General features: G+C 41.9%; 1 protein-coding gene across 1 annotated transcript; it reads left to right on the top strand.

Annotated features, from left to right (window-relative positions):
• The first annotated feature begins 11,115 nt into the window (after positions 1–11,115).
• On the top strand, positions 11,116–12,408 carry LOC126691118 (BAG family molecular chaperone regulator 5, mitochondrial-like). Its single transcript, XM_050386192.1, has 2 exons — positions 11,116–11,195; positions 11,776–12,408. The coding sequence occupies exons 1-2, from the start codon at positions 11,116–11,118 to the stop codon at positions 12,263–12,265; spliced, it is 570 nt and encodes a 189-aa protein (XP_050242149.1). The 3' UTR covers positions 12,266–12,408.
• The last annotated feature ends 3,453 nt before the right edge of the window (positions 12,409–15,861 follow it).

Genomic DNA, 15,861 nt, shown 5'->3' with positions numbered 1-15,861 from the left:
CTTTTCTTTGTTTCCCTCTCAAAGAGTTCTTTGTTTCTAATAACAATTCAAGGTTGTCAAAGCGACTTTTGTTGCTAATGCAACTTGTATATTGGATCTTTTAGTAACACGCTGCAAGTTAGGTGGGAAGAAAGGCATCTATAGAGAGCTGCCATACTATACAGAACATGATATCACCTTATCACTCATGGAATATCCACTTATTATCCTTTGAGCTGCCATACTTCATTCTCAACCTCATCCATACAACCCCAATTGCATATTTTGCTCAAGCCCTTGGTACCCTTGTATAGAATTAGAGCTCTAGTATTTGTACAGCATTTTCAGCCTATAAATTTTACAGTTCTAACCTTTCCAATTCTATATGGGCATTGATTCTTACACACTCTTTATTGTACATAGTCTGTGCATATCACTTATTTTACGTTTTAAATATAGGTATCAATAAAATATATAGACATTGTGCATGAAATGAAGGACGTTTTATGTACAAAGTGTAAATCAAGAATAAGAGAAAAATTACCAATTCTAAATCTAGAAAATCATGGACTTGATTTGGAAATCACAATATCTACCTAAAATATTTAATGAAAATGTGCGGGTAAAATTGTATCCTAACAAGACATGTCATCTTCTCTCACTCTACACATTTGTTCTAAGAATTGTTCCATGTGTACTTCTCAAGAGTCTCCAATTCATTTATTAAGAAAATCTTTAGACCAAACTAGTATGGCACCAATTTAGCCTTCTAAATCAAAAAGGGAAGTGCTGACAAGATGAGTAATCTTACAGAAAGACTAGCTGAGCAAACTGCCAGGCTAGAACAATTTAAATATTCTATTCTTATATTTTAAACGGAGTAAGATTGGATTTTGAAAATGATCTTGAAAAATCAAAAATTTATGTCAATATAACACCAAATTTAGAAAGAACCAAAAGAATTATGATGTTTGAAAAAACAAAGGGTTTGCTCCTTCGTGATATTTTTGACAACATACAACAAAAAATTTAAAATCATTGACTAAGGAATAGCAAAATCCTGCTCTGATATCACAAATATATCAATCTTTGAGATGGAATACCAAAGTTAGCAGTCGTTATTAATAACGAAGAGTGGTATATTGTCTATTGAAGATATAGAATTGAATGGGGGAAATGGGGAATCACTAATCAAGTGATTTTCAAGTTTTATCATCTCAGATAAATGGTAGCAAGTCCCTGCTATGATCAAATCAATGCTCTCTTATTTAGCCAATAATATAAGATGGTTAAAATATTACACCTTCTGGATAACAAGTTCAGTAAGATGGAGAGAAAAAGACAAATTCTTCCAACCATATCAAATATGGTTCTTGATGAAGCGCGAGTTTGTCAGTCAAAGTGGGCAGATGGAACTCCTTGTTGATGCGAATGTATCCTCTATAAGGGTCACTGGTGTGGTGTCTGCCACAATGCCTCCGATGCCAAAGTTAGAATAATGAAAGCACCTTATGAAATGAAAAATGGGAGAACAAGATAAAAAACCAGAGTGCTCTCTCAAAGTGTGAATGTATATCCGTACCTTCTATTGACAATGTGAGGGCTTTATATATGTGGCTTTGGGGGCTAGCCGTTGTGTTTGTTAATGCTTTCCCTGGTAATGCCTCTTGTCCAATAATGGGGCTTTTAAGAGGATCCCAACGGTCTGCCTGGTTGATTTGGTAACTGCCCAGGTCATTGATTGACTGCATTGAATGACTCACTTGCTTTCGTCAATGATGACTAGTTTCTTTGTTATTTAGGACTCCTTCATCATGGGTGCTTTCTTCGTCATTAGTGTTTGCTTCGTCTGTGGGATGTAACCTTGTCATTCCCATCAGTTGCCCCCCAGGTTCTGTGGTCGTCTATGACGTGTCATGAAGATCACAGAAGATGAAAAGCTTTCTTGAGCTGTCTGTGACTCTTGGGGTTTTGTTCCGAATTTAATGCTTAGTGGCGGCGCTACACGCAACGTGGCCACGTGGCGTGTGCTGATCCGTGGAGTTAGGGGCATGACTCTTGGGTTTCCTGCTGGTTTTTCAATCGTTTTTAAGCCTTAATTTAAAACTTCTCCTCTTCTAGTTTCTTTTACTTTTCAGAAAACAAAACAAAAACACCCAAACGATACTCCGAGCGATTTTCTCGAGACTTCCTTCTTCTCCAAACCAATGTGCTGCGCCTTGGTGTTTCGCCATTTGTGGAGGTATGTTTTTCCTTACCTGTTTTTTCCTTACCTTTTCCTTCTATCCTACTGTAGTGTAGTTTCTGATTCTCTTTTTCATTTCTTCCTTTGCTTTTGTCGGTCTTTGATTTTCTTGGGGATTTAGCTTGTGTTTTCCTTCTTTCCCCTTTGTTTTCTATATTTCCATGGTTGATAGTTTGGAGGTTAGGATAGCTTGCCCATCGATCTCCTTTCTTTTTGCGTGCCTAGGGGGGTCTTTGGGTGTTTTCCCGTATTTGGAAAATTTTGTATTTGAGGGCAATTGTCTGAGTGTTGTTTTGGGCGACTTGCTGCCTTTGCTTCGCCAATCGCTTAATTGGTGTGAGGGTTTAGAAAGGAGAGAAGTGATGTCTGAGGTTAGGTCTAGCGACCCCGAGACTGGGTTGTCGTCTAATGGTGACCCAGTGGAAGGGGACATAGCCGTCTCTACTCCTCGGGAGGTTAGGGCTTTTTATGCCCTCAGGGAGGTGTGTGGTTTGGATGCCGAAACTGTGAGTAGATTCAAGGATAGGTTCCAGTTTCTGGCGTGAGTTCGTGTTCGTCTACCCAAGGACGAAGATAGGGCCTGCCACTTTTTTCCGGGTGAAGTATGTTTTTATGAGTCGACCTTCTCCTGCGGGCTTAGGCTCCCTGTCCACTCGTTCCTGATGGAACTTTTGGCCCATTTTGGTATTGCTCCGGGGCAGCTCATGCCCAACTCGTGGAGGATTGTGATCAACTGTATGCAAATATGGTTAGCCTTCAACGGAGATATGATCAGGGTAGGTGAACTCACCTATCTATACCATTTGAAAGAGTAAAAGAAGTATGGGTATTATGAGTTAGTCCCTTGGGAGAGAAGAACGAGGATTGTCAAGGGTTTACCTTCGTCCTTCAGATATTGGAAGTCGCGCTTTTTCTTTGTATCGGGGATGATTTCGAGACTCAATCCAGCAGTGATTGGGGCGATATCCCGAGGTTGCTTTGTCGGTGGGGAACCCCAACCTTAGGTGCGTCAGTATTTCTCCCTGTCGTTTTAATTTTGCTACTTTTGAGGCTTTAGTATTGCTAACTCCTTTATCTCCTATTTGGTACAGTTAAGAGACGGCCTAAGCTTAAGAGCAGGCACAAGAGGCGCATTGAAACCGCAATCGGGTACGCAGAGACGATTGAGAGCTGGGACGACCTGGTTGATCCCCGGACCCTTGCCTTCTACAACCTCGGACCTAACCCGTCTCCTTACGTTCTTCGTAACATTGGCATTGAGGGCAAAAAAAGTAAGTATTGTTATCGTCAGTGTTGATTCTTCTCATGTACACTTAGGATTTCCTGTTAAGTGTTTTCCTCTTGTAGAGATGATGACCAAGTTTAACAAGGACATGTATGCGAAGATGAGGTCCAAAAAGGACGAACCGCTGTCCAACCTAGGGAAGAAAGCCGTGCGCGTGACCGAGAAGGGCCCTGCCCTCAATGCCATCAGCTCCGTCACTCCCATAGTTTCTACTACTGAGACGACGAGGACGGCCTCTCTGACCGCGTCAATAGAGGAGATCCCTACTCCAGGCTCCAAAAGGCCACGCGTGACTGGTAAGGAGAAGGAGAAGGTTGACTCCCGTTTGTCCACAATATGGGATGATGAGAGGCTGGCTATGGACAAGGCTCACGAGGTCGTCACTCCAACAGATTTGAGGGCCCTTTCTGACATGTCCCTAAATGAGGTCGCGTCTCGTCATGTCCACAAGCTCGTCCAGGTACGGTGTTCTCCTTTCCCATCTTTTTTTTTTTTTTTTTTACTAACGACTTGATGATTTCTTTCCAGGTGTTTGGGGAGAGCCTTCATATTACCTCTGAATACTTCACTCAAGAGGCCAAGGTGGCATCTCTAACATCTCAGATGGAGGCTTTGGAGAAGGAGAATTCTGACCTGAAAAAGAATTTGATTGCTTCTATGGACGAGACAACTTCTTTGAAGGAAAAGGTCAAGACACTGGATGACGACCTCAGGTTCGAGCGCAAATTGACTCAGGAGAAGGATGAGCAGCTTCTTTTCGCCAAGGAGAAACTTAAAACCATCGCTGCCAGATCAGTGGAGGCCTTCTAGACCACCGACGAGTACAACACCGTACTTTTCAGTTGGTACTTCAAAGGCTTCGAGCTTCGAGCTTCTTAGGAGGTATTTAGTCAAGCATCCTGTTGGGGTCGACATGGAGAGTCTAGACCTGGAGGAGGTGGATAAGGAGATGGCGATGGACGAAGTTGCTCAATCCTCTGCCCGAGAAGGTGATGCCCCCAAGCCTGCTACTGACGCCCCGACCGGTGAAGATGCCGCTGCTGACGCCTGATTTAGTTACTTAGAAATTTTTTTATTTTTTATTTTTGGTGGATGCCCGTCATGTTTTGGGCCCCTTTTTTTTTTTAAAAAAAAAATCTAATTCCGGAACAACTAATTGTTATCTTATTTTGAAAACAATGCTTGTGGCCTAGTGTTTATGGGTTTTTAATCGAGCATACTTACTTGTTTATCAGATGTTTTGGCTATTTTACATTCGTCCATATTTTGCACTTGCACATGGATTTGTTGCTGCGATCTCTTTATTCATCAATGATCTGTTACTTGATCGTTTTGATGAGCTTGGATACAGCCTGAGTGTTGTTTTGATTTGTTGCAAGGTTCTTGTCCCTTTTCTTTTTCTCCTTTCCTTTTTTTGTGGATTCGTCAGTAGCCTGAATCCGTCAAGCGAGATCTTGTCACTTGCACCTGCTAAAAGATTGCGCCTGCAGTGGCTTGTTCCCATCGAGGCGGGGCCTTCTCGTCTGACTTATGTACTCCTTCAAGGGACATTTTTTGCGTTTATGGCTTTGTTGGTGACTTACATCCGTCAAAGTGGAATCTTATCACTTAGCCATTTTTTGGCGACCTACATCCATTTAAGGAATCTTGTCACTCAGGCTACATCAGTGATTTACATCCGTCTTAGCGGAATTTTATCACTTAGCTTTTATAGTCTTGTACCCGTTGGAAGGGTCGTCAGTAACTTACATCCGTCAAGGCGGAATCTTGTTACTTTAGTTTTTATGTCTTATACCCGTTGGGGTTATCGTTAGTAACTTACATCCGTCAAGGCGGAATCTTGTTACTTAGTTTTTGTATGCCTTATGATTGACTAGACCTGCTTGCACAAAGACATCAGAGGAATAATTCTTTTATTAAATTCAAGAATGAACGCATTCGTCTATTACATCTACTAGTGGTACTTTTTTAAATGCTCAATGTTCCATGGTCGAGGGAGTCTTTGTCCGTCCATGGTTTCTAAGTGGTAACTGCCTTGTCTTGAATAGTGAATGACTCGGTAAGGTCCTTCCCATGTAGGATCCAGCTTTCCTTAGGTAGGGTCTTTAGTTGCTGTGGTGGTCTTGCGCAGGACGAGGTCTCCTATGTCCAATCGCCTGAGTTTAACCCTCTTATTGTAGTACTCGGCCATCTTTTTCTGGTACTTCGTCATCTTGTTCGATGCGTTGTCTCTTACTTCTTCCAGACAGTCCAGGTTGAGTCGCAGTTCATCGTCATTGCGCCCTTCGTTGAACGTTCCTCGTTTGATGCTCGTTACCCCCACTTCGACTGGGATTACTGCTTCTGTGCCATAGGTAAGCCTGAAGGGGGTCTCTCCTGTCGGGGTTCTGGCTGTGGTTCTGTAAACCCACAGGACATTAGGTAATTCTTCTGGCCAGACACCCTTGGCATCGTCTAGTCTGGTTTTGATAATCTTGAGCAGCGTTCGATTCGTCACTTCCGTCTACCCGTTTGCCTAAGGATGCCCCGGGGACGAGAACTGATTCTTGATCCCAAGGTTTGAACAGAATTCTCTGAAGCCTTGGCTGTCGAACTGCCTCCCATTATCTGATATGATCGTCAAGGAATCCCGAACCTGCAGATTATATTCTTCCACACAAAGCTCCGAATTCGAGCTTCAGTGATCGTTGCTAGAGCCTCTGCTTCAACCCACTTTGTGAAATAATCAATAGCAACAAGCAGGAACTTTACCTGACCTTTACCTTGGGGTAGTGGGCCGACGATGTCAATTCCCCATTGTGCAAATGGCCACGGGGAAGCTATAGTCGTCAGTTTCTCTGTTGGAAGCCGTTGTACATTTCCGTATCGTTGGCACTTGTCGTACCTCTTGATGATCTCAACAGCGTCTACCTGCATAGTTGGCCAAAAATATCCTGTTCGTACTACCTTGTTCACCAGGGATCTGGAGCCAGCGTGGTCGCCGCAAATTCCTCCGTGGATTTCTTCCAGGATGTATCTAGCTTCTTCTTCGTCGACACACTTCAAGTAAGGCATAGAGAAGCCTCTCTTGTATAAGGCGTCATTAAGGATCGTGAACTTGGCCGCCCTCTTCTTGACCTTTTTAGCTTCTTCTGTGTTCTGAGGGAGGTGCCCGTCCTAGAGGAAGGATATTATGGGTGTCATCCAGCTGTCTGTGCTCTGGATGGTGAATGTTGCAATCTCTTCAATGCTGGGGTGTTTCTGGACCTCCATCGCCAAATCTATGCTAATCTCCCCTTCTTCTGATGACGCTAGCTTCGAGACTTCGTCAGCACTCATATTCTGACTCATTGGGATCTGCACGAACTCCACTGTATCGAACTCCCTAGTTAGATGTTTCGTCAGCTTGAGGTATTTCTGCATCCTTTCTTCCTTTGCTTCGTACTCTCCCCTAATCTGCCTGATCACTAGCTTTGAATCACTTTGGATCAACAAGTTTTTAGCACAAAGTGCCTTTCTAAGCCTCAATCTCGTCAGTATCCCCTCGTATTTAGCTTCGTTGTTGATGGCCGAAAATTTTAGTTGGACCCCATATTTTAGCATCTCTCCATCGGGGGTAGTTATGACAACCCCTACTCCCTCCTTCCTCTGGGCTGACGAACCATCAATTTGTATCATCCGTCTATCAACTCCGTCGGTAAGGCTGTCTTCGTCGGGAAGGGTGAACTCTGCGATGAAGTCTGCCAGAGCTTGCGCCTTGATCGCTGTTCTGGGGTGGTATTCGATGTCAAATTGACTAAGTTCAATCGCCCATTGGACCATTCTTCCGACTGCCTCAGGTTTGTTTATCGATTTCTTGATCGGTTGGTCCATCATTACGAGGATAGGGTTTGCCTGAAAGTATTGCCTTAGCTTGCGCGAGGCCACTATTAACGCAAACGCGATCTTTTCAATCCTTGGATACCTGGACTCAGCCTTTTGGAAGGCCTGGCTGACGTAGTAAATTGGGAGCTGTTTCGCGCCTTCTTCTCTGATCAGGGCTGCACTTATTGTTGAGGCTGACACGGCCAAGTATAAGTATAGGTCTTCCCCTTCTTTGGACGGGCTCAAGAGAGGTGGACTGCTCAGGTAACGCTTTAGTTCCTGGAACGCTACTTCACATTCGTCGGTCTAGGCAAAAGCCTGCTTCAAGGTCTTGAAAAAGGGCAGGCATTTGTCTGTAGCTCTGTAGACGAACCTGTTTAAAGCTGCTATCCTTCCTGTGAGTTTTTGAACATCCTTGACGGTCTTGGGTGACGCCATGTCGATGATGGCTCGCACTTTCTCTGGGTTTGCTTCTATTCCTCTTTGGGACACTATGAATCCCAGGAACTTTCCCAAAACTACCCCAAAAATACACTTACTTGGATTCAACCTCATCTGGTGTTTTTTGAGGGTTGCAAATGTTTCCTTCAGGTCGTCCAGATATGTGAGCTCTTCCTTTCTCTTGACGAGTATATCGTCCATGTACACTTCCATGTTCCTGCCAATCTGTTGACTGAACATTTTGTTCACCAACCTCTGATATGTAGCTCCAGCATTCTTCAATCCAAAAGGTATTACCTTGTAACAGTAGAGTCCTTGACTCGTGATGAAAGCGGTCTTCTCCTGGTCTTCCTCAGCCATCCTTATCTAGTTATATCCCGAGAAGGCGTCCATAAACATCAGTAACTTGTGCCCAGCTGTAGAGTCCACGAGCTGGTCTATTCTCAATAGAGGGAAGCTATCCTTCGGGCACACCTTTTTCAGGTCGGTGAAGTCTACACACATCCTACATTTTCTATTTGCTTTCTTTACTAGGACGACGTTCGCGAGCCATTCAGGATAGTACACTTCTCGGATGAACCCTGCCATCAAAAGTTTAGTAACTTCCTTTGCAACTGCTTGATCTCGTTCTGGGGCGAAGGTTCTTCGTCTTTGCTGGACGGGCTTCCGTTCCGGGTTCACATTCAACTTATGTTGGATGACCTTTGAATCTATGCCCGGCATGTCCTCGTGGCTCCATGCGAAGACGTCTAGGTTTTCTTTAAGGAACCTTATGAGCCTTATTCTCATCTCGGGGCTTAACGTCGTCCCTATCTTTGTCGTCTTGTTTGCTTCTCCTTCAACCAATTCCACTATTTCCAGGGCCTCCATTCTGTCTTCTTCCTTCTCTTCAATCATCCACGTGTGGTTCTCCTTCGCAGCCAGGACGGCTTAATAGTATTCTCTTGCCAGGACTTGATCTCCTTTCACTTCATCAACGCCATTATCTGTTGGGAATTTTACCTTCAAACAGTAGGTAGACGTCGTCGATTTCCACTTGTTGAGTGTGGGTTTCCCAATGATGACATTGTAGGATGAGGGGCAGTCCACCACTAAGAAGTCTAACTGACGGGTCAGCTGCACCGGGTAGGTCCCCACCGTCACTGTCAATGTCACTATACCCTTGGGGTATACCCTGTCTCCGCTGAAGCTGACGAGCGGAGAGTCAAAGGGGCGCAGTCTTTTTGGATCTAGCCTCAGTTGCTGGAAGGCCAGGAGGTAGATGATGTCTGCGGAGCTGCCATTGTCGACGAGGATCCTTTTGGTATTGAATCCTTCTATATTCAGCATTATGACCAAAGGATCGTTGTGGGGCTGCTTCACTCCCATGGCGTCTCATTCCTTGAAGGATATGTCCTGGTATGTTCGTCGGTGCTTAGACGGAGGTATGGCGTGGACACTGTTTACCTGTCTCTGGTATGCCTTCTTGAGTGATTTAAACGATCCTCCTGAAAACGGCACTCCTGTAGTCGTGTTTATCTCCCTGATCACCTTGTATGGAGGCTGGGACGGACGGTCGTCATCCCGAGAAAAGGATTCATGCTGGATTTTATTCTCGTCCCTGAACTTGCTATATTCTCCTTTCTTCACATATTTCTGTAACTTCCCTTTCCGTATTAACTCCTCTATCTACTCCTTTAGGTTTCTGCAATCTTCCGTGTTGTGGCTGTGATCTTTGTGGAACTGGCAGTACTTGTTCTTGTCACGGATATTGGGGGATGAGTGCAATGGTCTGGGCCATTTGAGATAATGCTCGTCCTTGATCTGGGTGAAAATTTTGTCAACAGGCATAACCAAAGGAGTAAACCTTACCGTCTGAGGACTTTTATCATCTTTCCTCCTATTCCCGTCATTGTTCCGACGATCCGGTCGCTCTTTCTTCTACCCCCTACGGTCGTCTTCCTTCTTTGCCTTGTCGCCTAGCTTCTCGGCATCCTTTATGGCAGCTAAAGCATCTTCAGCATTCATGTACTTCTGTGCTTTCAGGAGCATTTTCGCCATCGTCTTTGGTGGGTTCTTTGCGAGGGAGGCTGCGAGACCTCTGGACCTCAGCCCCGCTTTGAAGGTCGTCAGCTGCACCTTGTCATCAGCTTCGTCCACCTCTCGAGTCTCTCGGGTGAAGCATTTGACATACGACCTTAGAATTTCCTTCTCTCCCTGTCTTATGGTGAGTAAGTAGTTTACCGGCCTCTTTGGACGTTGCCCCCCTATGAAATGGTGCAATAAGGCACTACTCAATTGATCGAAGTTGTCTATGGACGAGGTCGGCAACTTCGTGAACCATTCTCTTGCAGCTCTTTTGAGAGTGGTGGGAAAGGAACGACACAGTATCTCGTCAGGTGGTTGTTGAAGACCTAGAGTCGTCTTAAAGGTATTAAGATGATCCTGAGGGTCTTTGAGTCCGTCGAACGGCTCAAGTTGAGGTAAGCGAAACTTTGACGGTACAGGGCATTCAAGTACCGCCGCGGTGAAAGGCGAATTCGTAGCCCTTACCATTCTGTCTATGCTTCGGTCCATCTTCTCCTTAATGGCGCTCCTTAGTTCGTCCATCTCCTTTCTCATTTCTCGAAGGAGATTTGAGTTCTGCTCGTCCGGAGTAGTTGGCCTCTGAGGGGTACCTCTCCTGTGGCATTCCCCTTCTCCCTTCAAGTTACCCTTGGACCGGTTTTCTTCTTGTTGAGCCTGTTGAACCTGCTGGAGTCGTAGCTTCATTTCCTGGTTTTGTTTGGTGAGTTCTTCAATGGTGGCTGCAAGGGCTTGAACTTGCTGGGCCAAGGCTGCTGAATCTGGGTTGGATTCCATCTGAATGTAGAGGGTTGATGGAAACTACGTTTTCAAATATGAATCTGAAAATGTCGTCCCCACAGATGGCGCCAAACTGATGAAACGAGAGTTTGTCAGTCAAAGTGGGCAGATGGAACTCCTTGTTGATGCGAATGTATCCTCTATAAGGGTCACCGGTGTGGTGCCTGCCACAACGCCTCCGATGCCAAAGTCAGAATAATGAAAGCACCTTATGAAATGAAAAATGGGAGAACAAGATAAAAAACCATAGTGCTCTCTCAAAGTGTGAATGTATATCCGTACCTTCTGTTGACAATGTGAAGGCTTTATATATGTGGCTTTGGGGGCTAGCCGTTGTGTTTGTTAATGCTTTCCCTGGTAACGCCTCTTGTCCAATAATGGGGATTTTAAGAGGCTCCCAATGGTCTGCCTAGTTGATTTGGTAACTGCCCAGGTCATTGATTGACTGCATTGAATGACTCCCCTGCCTTCGTCAGTGATGACTAGTTTCTTCGTTATTCAGGACGCCTTCGTCATGGGTGCTTTCTTCGTCATTAGTGTTTGCTTCGTCTGTGGGATGTAACCTTGTCATTCCCATCAGTTCTTAAAGCCCACAGATTAAGAAGATTTTACCAAAGACAAATTAATTCATTTGTCCAATAGAGTAAGAGAATTAAAGGGACAACCAACTTTTGAAAAATTCATTGTGACCGATGGTAGAAAGCGAACAAAGTTTCTCTCTAAACTAGCTTATAGTGAAACAGAGAAACTCTTCAAACTCTTTATCTATTTTTATATTGGGTATGAATTTTAAAAATCTAACTATTCATTTGCATGTTCTTATTATATCCTTCATGCTTGCAACATTTGAAGAAGATCAAAGATTAATTATTATGTTTTTAAACAAGTGTAAAAATTTCAAGTTTTTGTGATCTAAAATTGTGTATAAAAAATAGGGATAATTACAGAAAACCCACCTGAGGTTTGGTCCGTTTACACTTTACCTATCCGTGGTTTAAAATTTATCATTTTGCCCACCTGAGGTGCCTTCCGTTAGAGATCTGTTACCCACCTCTCCCTTTGCCGTTAGAAAAACACATTTTTAGAGAAAAACAAACATAACAAAGATCAAAAAGTTAGGGTTTTTTTTTTGCCTAAGAACTTCACGATCTCAATCCAACTCCGCCATTAAGATCCAGTCCGCATACCGGGCCCACGCGATCCGCACCTTGTACAAAAAGATCTCAGCCGTCAGCTCCGAAGCTGATCACCTCCAGCGCTTAATCCAACGGCAGGAAACGGTGGACGCAATCCTCAGCAACGAGCGAGAGAAGCTGAGGATGAACGAGGCCCTGATGGGTATGCTACTGAAGCTGGACTCGGTGCCCGGAGTTAATCCGACGGTGAGGGAGGCGAGGAGGAAGGTGAGTCGTCGGATCGTGGCGTTGCAGGAAATACTCGACGCTGTTTCGGAGGCAAAGACGGTTTACGACGACGACTGTTACGAATACGGGTTTGTGAGGAACTGGGACGACGTCGTTGCGAAGATGGAGGAAGAGGTTTGTAGAGAAAGAGGGGGTGATGAGATGGAGAGGTTTTGTGCTGAGCATTTGGGGTTTCGTTGCTTGAGATTTCTCAGTGGGCCCTGATCTTTTGTGCTCCGGTACAGACTCTACACCCCTATATATATATATATATATAGTGTATGTATAGTTTAATAGTTGATTGTGTAAGTCTAATCTAATTTTCGTTTTCTGATTTCATTTGTAGAAGGATCCAGATGCACAAAAGTATGGACGAGAGAATATCAATACTGTTGGTTTGTGTTTTCTTCTAAAAGAAGTTTTGAAGCAATAAAAAATCCTAACTTTTTGATCTTTGTTATGTTTGTTTTTCTCTAAAAATGTGTTTTTCTAACGGCAAAGGGAGAGGTGGGTAACAGATCTCTAACGGAAGGCACCTCAGGTGGGCAAAGTGATAAGTTTTAAACCATGGGTAGGTAAAGTGTAATCGGGCCAAACCTCAGGTGGGTTTGCTGTAATTATCCCTAAAAAATAAGTTTATTGATTGAATAGCAAATAACATCCGAATTAAACGAAACTTGATACGTATGTTAAGAACATAAGAAACATGAAATTTAATGGTTAAATTTCCAAAATTCACACCTAAAAAAAAAAAAATATATATATATATATATAAGAAGTTTTAAAAATTTCTCTTCAAACTAATTTGGAGAGAAATTTTGTTCGTAGAAGGCTATTTGTTACATTATTATCAATTGGTACACGCCAACAAAAGATCAAGTTATAGGTAGAAAATTTGCTAGAAAACGTAGTTTTGAAAATAAATCTTGATGTGCTCTATGACATATTCCTTCTGGCAGACAATATCAAAGTATCACGTTAACTAGATGAAAGCGAAAGTTCTACCGCTATTATCTCTTCACGAAAAATGAATGACGTAGTAACCTCATTAACCATATGAATGAATAAGGTAAGTATACCAAAAGCATTGAGGACCCTTCAAAACAGTAAAATGTCAATTATGCTTGGTGGATACTCTTGTAATCAACAAGATATTAAGACGTAGATATTCATTGGGGACACGTATTGTCCTATTCTTTTTTTTTCTTTTTTCTTTTTTTATGGAAAAAAAAAATTGTACTTAGCCTTTGAGTTGCTTGCTAAATTCCATTATAGCTATTTTTAAATGATTGGACTACAACTACAAGGACACGTAGTCCTTTGGATATATATTGGGATTTGTCTGCTTGCATCTCCTTCTTTTCTATAATAGGGATGCTACTCTATGTAGATGGGCTACAATGTGATCACCAAGCCCAAATTAAATGGCGTATGGGTTTATATTCGCGTAAGCCCAGAAATCTGGCGATAATGGCAAAGCCAACCGGGAAGCTTTCCTTATTGGGTTAAACACATGGCCCAGGCATGAATACTTCACAGAATCTCGAATTAATTCCCAAATCCACATAATTGGGCCTGGCTTAGACTGTTGTCCTGCCTTTCCGAGAGGTCAACAAATGCCCTGATACTATTGGGAAAAGAGTGCAACACTTTGTAATCTATGTTGAACACCCCAATGCAGCTATTTTGGTTTGCAGTTTTGCTTAAGATAAATCTGTATTATTCATATAAGAAAAAAAAGACTCAAATCTGTATTATAATCGTACTGTTATGTCTTTGACTGGTTGATTTTGTTAGATGAAGCATTATTAAGTATTAACTACCAAAAGTTGAAGATAAAAGTACTATTTTAAAGTGCATTAGACACGCATCTGACTACACTGTATATCCTCCATCTTATTATAAATCAGTATAATAATGGACCAGACGACCATAGGAATATTTTAAATACCAAACATTATCGATAATAGCCAAATCCAGCTTGTAGTTTTAAAGAAAACCACCTGCAGAATTTAACCACGTCAGAAACAACCAACCAGCTAGTGTTTGTTGCGAAACTGCGCCAGTGCTTTGCTGCGGTCCATCCCTCACTTCATCTAAAATAATACTAGTTTATAATATTCGTATTATTGTTTATACTTTTTTTTTTTTTTCATCTGTACAAAAATTTGAGTACAACAAACTAAATCACAATTTTTTTAACAATTATTTGCATAGCAGACAATAAGTGACATAAAAAAAAAAAAGTTTATACGATAGTCATAGATAGGCAGCCAATCACAGTTTGCCACATAAAATAATTACGACAAAAATTGATTTAGTTTGTGTCACTAGAATTACTTTACTTCATATTATCAGAAGCAAACGCTATCAGTTGAAACTCTCTAAAAAAAACTTATAAAAAAAAAATAAAAAAAAAGATTACTTCACTCTGTATCATCCTAATCTAAGCTTCTTCTATACCTCTATGCTATGGTATAAGAATTGATTTGTACTACCTTGTAAACTATTGCAAGTAATGTGCTGAGCCAAAGAGAGAATCCATGAGCTAAAAACAATTATGGAGTCTCACTTATTACCAACCACTAATGGTAATTATTTATGGGGTCGTAGGTGGGTAGATTTACTTTTTAAAGGTCAGCAACGGATCAAACATACCTTTAGATCAAGCCGGTGGCGAAGAAAAAACTTTAGGATAAAGATATGAAGGAAAAAAACTAATAATAATAAGAGAGGCACACATTCCACATGGTAGCTATGTTCTAAATAAAAGTCATACAAGCTACTGTCTCTCTCATCATAGCGTGCGCGTGACACATATAGTCCCTACTAAATCTGCTTCATACCCAAGATTTAAATATTTTTCCTGTACAAGTTAGTATAAATCATGATTATGCTAGTAAACTAGATTGTGTTGATGTGGCCCAAACTTTGGTTGCCTAGTCAATTTGCATTCCTTTTCCGTCAATATAGAATTATAAAGTGGGTAAGTGGGTTTGAAGTTTTATTCCCTCTTCTTCAATCACCTTTCATGTTTCAAAGCTTAAGACCTTAAAATAATGAACTGGCTGTTATTGCAGACTAGAGTACTCCTTGATGCTGAAATTAAAATTAAGAATCCTCTACACCTGATAATAACGATAACAATATGTTTGTAATTATGTAGCTTATTTGGTGTTCCACATAATGAAATAAACAACCAAAAGAAAACCAACTTGGGTGTTGTTTGATGGTGTTATATCCTATTCACTAGCTCAGATTTGCAATTTGTGAAGGATTGCTTTGCGATGCATTATGTTTGTAGAGAAGCTTTAATCATTGTAGCAAGGTTGGAGCGGGCAACAATAACATGCTTGATGTATTGTATTGGGTCACATTAGCATTTTTATATTCATGCATGCTCTATTATAATGTGCAAGTTCAAAGACATGAATTCCTTGAAAAGCATAAGACTAAACAATGCGGAAAGTGGCTACATTGATTGGGGACAGTCTCCTTTATATTGATGAATTAAGATTCCTCTCCACCTACTGCAAATAAAGAGAAACATTTCAAAGAGAATTCCTTAATATTTTCAAACATAATATTATTAATTCAAATACGGTTACCACAAAAATGGACAATATTGTGTCTCTGTAGAAGGCTATCATTGAAGTGGAATGATATATATATCTAGGTTCAATGTTCAAAGCTAGCAATGACATCTAACCAAAAAAAAAAGTGTTAATGAAATACCACCACTATTCTTGCAATTTTAAATCTGAGGCACCTTTTTTTTACCTCATGATAGCTTAAGAGTATCAACATTGGTGGTGCCAAAA

The sequence above is a fragment of the Quercus robur genome, chromosome 7 (genome assembly GCF_932294415.1).
Source record: "Quercus robur chromosome 7, dhQueRobu3.1, whole genome shotgun sequence".
NCBI lineage: Eukaryota > Viridiplantae > Streptophyta > Magnoliopsida > Fagales > Fagaceae > Quercus > Quercus robur.
This window is presented reverse-complemented; position numbering and strand designations above follow the sequence as displayed.

Bases quoted from the DNA above. Each gene is read 5' to 3' on its own strand.
- LOC126691118 (XM_050386192.1), top strand. From the start codon at position 11,116: ATGACTAGTTTCTTCGTTATTCAGGACGCCTTCGTCATGGGTGCTTTC. The intron at 11,196-11,775 runs GTAACCTTGTCA...TTTTTGCCTAAG, and splicing joins GTTTGCTTCGTCTGTGGGAT to AACTTCACGATCTCAATCCA.